The 7632-nt window shown below is 36.5% G+C and overlaps 1 protein-coding gene across 1 annotated transcript in view; it reads right to left on the bottom strand.

The window, feature by feature from the left end:
- Nucleotides 1–708: 708 nt before the first annotated feature.
- The window catches only part of LOC125651458 (testis-specific serine/threonine-protein kinase 2-like), a 21634-nt gene continuing 14710 nt past the window's right edge, over nucleotides 709–7632 (bottom strand). The window contains exons 6-11 of the mRNA XM_048880096.2: nucleotides 7021–7139; nucleotides 6715–6848; nucleotides 6346–6538; nucleotides 5941–6191; nucleotides 5427–5825; nucleotides 709–1965 (exon numbers count right to left, since the gene is read on the bottom strand). Of these exons, the coding sequence (XP_048736053.1) occupies nucleotides 5457–5825; nucleotides 5941–6191; nucleotides 6346–6538; nucleotides 6715–6848; nucleotides 7021–7139 (1066 nt within the window). The 3' untranslated portion in view covers nucleotides 709–1965; nucleotides 5427–5456. The remainder of the gene's footprint in view (nucleotides 1966–5426; nucleotides 5826–5940; nucleotides 6192–6345; nucleotides 6539–6714; nucleotides 6849–7020; nucleotides 7140–7632) is intronic.

Genomic DNA, 7632 nt, shown 5'->3' with positions numbered 1-7632 from the left:
GGATGAAACAGAAACTGTAATATCATGCAGAATTAGAACTTTTTAATAAGTGAATCCTTCCGCCACAAAATATAGTCCCTATCAAACCCTTTAAAAATTTGAATTGACACAAACATTTTCAACTGGATAGGGTTCAGCAATAGATGTGAAATATATTTACACCAATGGGATCAATATTGAACCAGTGAATACTTAGTTGTAGCATCCTGCGCAGTTGTACTCAAAAGCTCAGGTGCTAACTTCCTTAAGCTATATTGTCTTAAGCCAAAAGGTTTCCAAACTTGATCTACCATCAATAAACGTAATTAGTGGTATAAATATTACAATTGCGCGTGTTTATCAATACAGCAGTATGAGATCGCGTCATTTGTATCCATGTACACCATAATAAGATGCAGTGATTTCATTGGATGTTTTATTCATAGTGGATTGCGTAATGGTCTAATGAGCCCAACTTTTATATAGCGACTGATGTCAAGGGATAATGTGATGTAACGAATCAATAACCCTTTACTTGTGAAGATGTGGTTATAGGAGTTATGATATTAATCACTGTTATCTTCACCTTTCATACATGTATATTAACCATCCCGTGTTCTAGAGCTCCTGGGGGTATGGTACTAGTCCATTTAAACTCGAGCTCTGTGTAGTGTTACTAATTCAAATTATTGGGTAAAAAGATTCCTAAGATATTATATAATAACATCAAACATTTTTTGTATTTATTTCCTTTATTTTTACAACATTCTGGAAAAGATGAATAACTCGTGCTTATAATTTTTTTTGTTCAAATATTCAATACAAGGTAGAACTGCAATTACAAGTAATAATGAATATAGGTTCTAAACATCATCAAGAACGTCCATTAGAATTCAATTCATAAACTCTTTTTTTCCTTAGATGTGGAGCACTGAGTACACACAAACACACACACACACACATATATAATATATATATATATATATATAATGCTACCACTGGTCCATACATGCATTAAATCAAAAATCTGATGCAAGATCACATACCAAATAGAACATATTTCATAACATCATCAGGAGTAAAAAGAACAGCAAGAATGTTCAATATTTCACTTATTGTGCCATCATTAATTCCATGAATCAATTCAGAAGTGACAATATATATAGTTGAAATCTCAGTAAGTTTAAAATTTTGTAGTGCATATAACATAAGCTCAGTTGTCTGGTGTGAATGACCGCCTCAGCACCTCCTCCTCACTTGTGGATTCATGTGTATATCTGAAAATGCTGGATGAGATGCTGAACAGGTTTCGTTTCCACAGTTCCAAATTTTTCGCAGATGTCACAAAAATTATGCTTCACAGACATAAGATCCGCAACGAATGATTCCACCAATTTCAGATGACCTTTATGGCATTTATAGAGGATACGTTCAGGAAAGAGCAAGAATGTCCATCTCACGTGGTAACCCATAATATACAATGTTATGAAGCTTTAAGAAATTGACAACCATTCCTGCTGAGTTTATACAAATTAACACTCCTATATTTCAATCTATTCAAATATCCTTTCCAATTTTTTTCTTTAGTATCATCACTAGTTTTACTGTGGAACATTTCAAACATTTCACAATTTCAATCACAATACATTCTAAATACAGAATAATATTTTGCCACAGTTGAAACAGACTCGCAGAAAATCACACGCCGTTGCATTTCTATACCCCTCAATGTCAACTCTTTGAGTAACCACTGGAATGTTTCCTCCACATCGTCATGGTTAGGAACACAGAGCTGAAATTTTGGTGTTTGGTCTGTCTGGTGATTCACTTAGAGACTTTTCATAATTTTAGGTCTCTGAGATGGTGCTGATGTTGTGAGAGCAAGTTTAGGGACGTCTGGGCACACAGACCAAAGCTCACCAATCCTGGAGCAACAATCTCTAGATCTTCCACCTCTTTTGGTTCCGTTCCCCAGAATTTAGAAAACTGAATTAAAACACAAAACATGGAAAAAGTGAAAATAACAGAGATCAATTTCATAAATCCCATAAAGAGTACAAAATTAGGAGTAGGGCAAACATGGATCCTTGAACACACCACTAGATGTAAGGAGTAACATGTGGCATCCCTTGTTGACCAGTCAAACCCACCATTAGCCCTCTGTTTTATGTAACTGATAATACCGAACATAGCTTTGAAGGAAATACGTATGTCAAAAAGACAAAATCGGCGAAAGAATAGAGATAATAGCTACATATATTCACTGAAAATTCTCTCAGCAGTATGGGTGCCGCCGTTTTCTTCATGTAAAACTTATACGGTATCAATTTTAATGCACCAGATGCGCATTTTGACAAATAACGTCTCTTCAGTGATTCTCAAGCCGAAAGTTTGGGAATTCGAAATAACAATAAACATGTAAGAGTCAAAAAGAAAACTAGAGTGCCAAAAACTAGAACCAAATTCGTCTCCAAGATAAGAGCTATACATGAGGGTATCCTCGACTGTTTCTGATCTTTAAATTCGTACGAAATCACACGGCGGGTGTGACCGGTTGACAGGGGATCCATAGTCCTCCTAGGTACCTAATCACACCTCTGGTTTCCCATTGATCACTGTTCGTTACCTTCCCCTTTCACAAGGAGTTCCAAATAACTGATTCATTAGCTGTCTCAACAGTCATTCGAGTTTTTAATTTGATTTCCAAAAATACAAAACTCTGACCCTCAATTTGTAGTATAAACACTCAGTTTGTTCAAAATTATTTACGTAACAGTTTTTTGCAAATTATTTAGAGAACAGTACTTAAATGATGAATAAGCTCCGACATGAGTTTCTATAACAGTGGTACTCCAACTCGAACAAGAGTACCGCAAACGGTACCTAAAACGCCCATAAAAATGCTTACATAGGGTGTTTTTCTTAAGCGATAATTTTAAGAACTTTGCTTCAGGTAGTATCAGTCAGCTACAGGTAGTATCAGTCAGCTACAGGGTGCGATATATTTTATATGCATTGTATGAATAAAGGGTCTTGGCTTAAAACTGTGACAGGAAGTAGATAAACAAACCAAAGAGTTATGTAAGGAATATACCCAAATTTGACCAAGTTCAACAACATCTAAATATAAAAACATCAAAGAAAATAAAAAATTGTTGAGAATGAAAATCCTTGCACTAAGTATATCTTCAAGTTATTTACAAAGACCCCTAGCTTCTAAAATACGAGACGAGTTTTAAAAATTATGTAATATAATATTTCCGTAAAACAGACAAAGTTCAACAATCTGTAATTTTCTTTGGAAAAAAAAATGGCAGCAAATAAAACTCTTTTGCCACATGCACATCTTCAATACCCATATAGGGCTTACGGCGGGTGTGACCGCTCGACAGGGGATGTTTAGTCCTCCAAGGCGCCTGATCCCACCTCTGGTATACCCAGGGGTCCGTGTTTACCAAACTCTATTTTCTCATTGCTCATAGGAGTTATGAGATTGGTCACTGTTCATTACTTTCGCCTTTCATACAAATGCTCTGTAAAATAAGAAGGTCCTCGCTTGAAAAATGTGAAGGAGTTAAACAAATCATATACTGTCTATGTAATATTTCCTTAAAACTGACTAAGTTCAACAACCTGTAATTTTCTTAAAATTGAAGAAAATCAAAATCCTTGCCCCATGCACATCTTCCACACCCATACAAATACTCTGTAAAATAAGAAGGTCCTTACTAGAAAGTGTTGGAGGATTTCACCGACAAATCATGTACTCTCTATGTAAAACTTATACGGTACCAATTTTGTTGCACCAGATGCGCATTTCGACAAATAATGTCTCTTCAGTGATGCTCAACCGAAATGTTTGAAATCCGAAATAACTATGAAGTATTAGAGCTAAATATAGCCAAAAACAGCGTGCCAAAAAAGTGAAGTAATACTTCCTCCCAACGGGCAAGTTCAATAACGTGTAATTTTCTCAAAAATTCAAGGAAATCAAAATCCGTGCCACATGCATATCTCAAATACCCTTATAAATACTCTTTAAAAAAGATGTTCCTCACTTGAAATTTGGAAAAGATTTCACCGTACAAATTATGTACCCTTCATATAACAATAATTTTTAGATAAAGGGGCAAAGCTCCTGCAAGAGAGATTAAAATGGATCAAAATCGACGGGGGATGCTTACTCCTCTTAGGCACCTGATCCCACCTCTGGTGTGTCCAGGGGTCCGTGTTTGCCCAACTCTCTATTTTGTATTGCTTATAAGAGTAATGAGATTGATCACTGTTCGTTACCTTCACCTTTCATCATCCTTTTGCAATTAACGAGCTTGTAATGTTACAGTAATGAAGTTATTATTTTAAAAAAAAAAATGTACAAAATCAGCGATCGGGGTTTGTCGGCTGCCTTTATTCGGACATCCTACTTTTACAGCATTTCCATCGGAACACAATCCCGATAAGGAAAAAAACCTGAAATATTAAAATTATTTTTTTAAAGGAATTATCCATCAAACGTTACGAAATTCGAACTTGATTTGTAATTTGCCACTCTGACACTACATTGCAAGTTTTTAATGAGTCCATGCAAGCATAACGGAAAAAAGACAGACTGACAGAAGGACAGATGGAGATTATAAACCGATATGGAACTAATCATGTAAAAGTGAGATAATATATCTATTCCTAATTTATCGTACTTGACTGAATATGATCTTCATTTGAAACACGCCAATGACCACGTCATGCTTTGCTCAGTCACACCGTTATACATATTACTCTTCGTTTCTCGTTCTAGCGTCCCCATTGGCCTTCAAAAATATCTTTTAATGAGAGAAAGCAGAAGTGAGCAAGCTTACATACCCCACGCTCCAACACTGCTTGACAATGACTCACATAATGAATGCAGGGCCGTAAGTAGGGTTCTAAATCAGGGGAGGCAGGGGATTGGGGGCCGCCGATTGACTTTACGACTGAAAATGACACTTTTTAAATCCCAATTTATCATGTTTGTGTTTCATTTGTACTATGTAAAGAATCGTAATATGGTGTCAAAGACAAAGGTGCTTGTCTTCATTTTAAACATATATCCTATAATATAACATTTATATAATTTTATTTTCTTTTTTGCCAAAAAATCAGACGAGGCAGTTGCCTCGTCTGCCTCATCGGCAGTTACGGCCCTGGAATGATAATGCTATGCATTACTGAAAGAACAGACAGACGGGCTCGACATTCTAAGTTCAAAAGGGGCGTAAGTCCCAGAAAAAAATATTCAATCAGAATTTCCTGGGAATATGCACATCTGCACAGTATGTCATTAACTACAAAGTTTCACGAAATTCTGTTTAGCGGTCTCAGAGAAGTTGCGCTGACAAAAAACGTACTGACGACTGGGTCAAAAACATTAAACCCTCCGCAACTTCGTTAATGAATCAAATTTCACCTACCATTAGATGGCTGTGCGAGTCTTTATAAATTTAATTTTTTATCGTTCTCTTTTTTTCTTCTTTGAGGAAAATCAGTCGTCGTCTCTGTTGTTGAACTGCAGGCTTAGATATAGCTGGCGGACAAGGTTTAGATGACGTTTGCTGCACACAAGGTTTGGGTGGCTGATAAGGCACGTTAGACTTCGCTAGTGGATGTGGCACACCAAGTCTAGGTAGTTGATAAGGCACGTTTGTCTTCACTAGTGGATGTGGTGCGCTATCTTTATGTGGTGGATGTGGCACTACATATTTAGTTGGAAGAGGATGTGCCACTTGCTTTAGTGAAGGAGCAAGGTTCCTTATGGGCTGTTTAGGAACAGCATGATTCTCTTCTGGGTTCGTTTTATTAGGTTTCAACACCTAGAAAATTATACGTATAACATTATAGATTCGTTATGTTAAATCTACGCAAGGCAGATCTAGAGTACATTCACATAGTCATTATATTGATGTATTTCGCATAAAGATGACTTACTTCCTTAATGAGCCAGAATGGTATTTGTTCTTTCTGCGTCAAACGTGCACCATTCGCTAAACGAACATCTTCCAACAACTGAAGTTTCCTTTCCATTGTGGCTTGTACCACGTGATTGGAGTCTATATTTTGGTGAGTATTTGTACCCTTTGCCTTCTGTACCTTCCTGACTGCATGTTGAGGGCGAGATAATGTGCTCGCAGGTTTTTGTGTTTGTTGAATTCTATTTGGAGGTTTTGAATTGCTGCAATCTATGAAATTGAGAAAAATGTAATGACAAGCTGAATCATTTATTCTACCAATAAAAATTTAATTCAAGATTCATTTACTTAAATAGATAGAATTACGTTTAATTAGACAGGTACATGTATATGATATATTTTTTTGAATATCAATAAGACTCACGTAATGGACTTTTGAGAGTTACTGTCTCTCCAGCATTACGATTAATGGTAATCGTCCCTATTACAGTTCTCGGCTTAGTTGATGCAGCGCATTTTTTGCCAACTGAATGCGACTTGCGATCTCCAGTTGCTCCCGCTTTAGTAGCACTGCTAACGTTCGGCGAGGCCCCGGGAACTTTGAGGGAACACTGTGTCTGTTAACAATAATTTAAATAATAAATTTGCGATTTATCAAAATGCCAGTTTACTCTGCAGAATAAAAACAAATGCTATGGTACAAGTATTTGCCATAAAAATATCAATACAGTACTTAAAGTTGCATGGGAAAACGTTTTTTATATTGATCAAATGAAATATTTTGGTCACTCGCCTCCCATTTAGGACGATTCAATTGTTTTGGAATTGGTTTCCTTCCAGTTAACCAAAAATCATCCAGTACCTCTCGGATAGATGGACGATTATTTGGAGCAAATTGCAGCATCTTCTTAATCAACTTTATGCAGTCTATCAGAAAGGAAAAATCTTACATTGATATATTGAGTACATGTATCCCTTTAACTTAACCTACTCATAAGGACACCTTGTGTGGTGATGTTAGCTTTATGTCAATTAGATCTATTGGACTATCATTTACTAATAAATGCGACATTTATGTCATCAACATATTCGACATTACCAGATGAAACGTTTTGCCGAAACTGCAACCTCTGCATCTTCATGTCTGCGTCCATTGCCGAGAGTTGTGAATGATTGTATGGAAAACGACCATTCACCAAGGCAAACAAAGTGACTCCTCTGAAAATGAGTGTAATAAAATTTTCAGATTTAGACCTATTATTGCTTTAATACGATTTAGTGTAGGATATTTCAAAGTCTACATCTGCAGTGTGTGTGACCATCCATGAGATTTTAGATCCAAATAAAAACATTTCAAAACTGAGAATATTGATTAAAATAACAATCATACATATGCCATATAGCACAATGAAATTTTATAATCATATCTTCGCTGGAGGCCCGTGGGGACCCAGATTAGAATAGGTCCTCAGATTCCCTTGCTTTTCGTAAGAGGCGACTGCTGGGTCGGTCCTTTCGATGAGATTGCAATAACCGAGGCACCGTATCACAGCAGGTGTGCTGCCCTTCACCGGCAATCTCTGACGTCTCGATATGAGTGATAAATTCGCCAGCAGGACGTTAAGCAATATACAATCAATCATACAATCTTGTCTGGCTACAGAGATATGACGTCATGAATATGACATAGTAAGATATAAATACAATTCCT

The sequence above is a fragment of the Ostrea edulis genome, chromosome 1 (assembly GCF_947568905.1).
Source record: "Ostrea edulis chromosome 1, xbOstEdul1.1, whole genome shotgun sequence".
In the NCBI taxonomy this organism is placed as follows: Eukaryota; Metazoa; Mollusca; class Bivalvia; order Ostreida; family Ostreidae; genus Ostrea; species Ostrea edulis.
The sequence above is the reverse complement of the archived record's forward strand: the minus strand, read 5'-3'. Positions and strand labels throughout refer to the sequence as shown.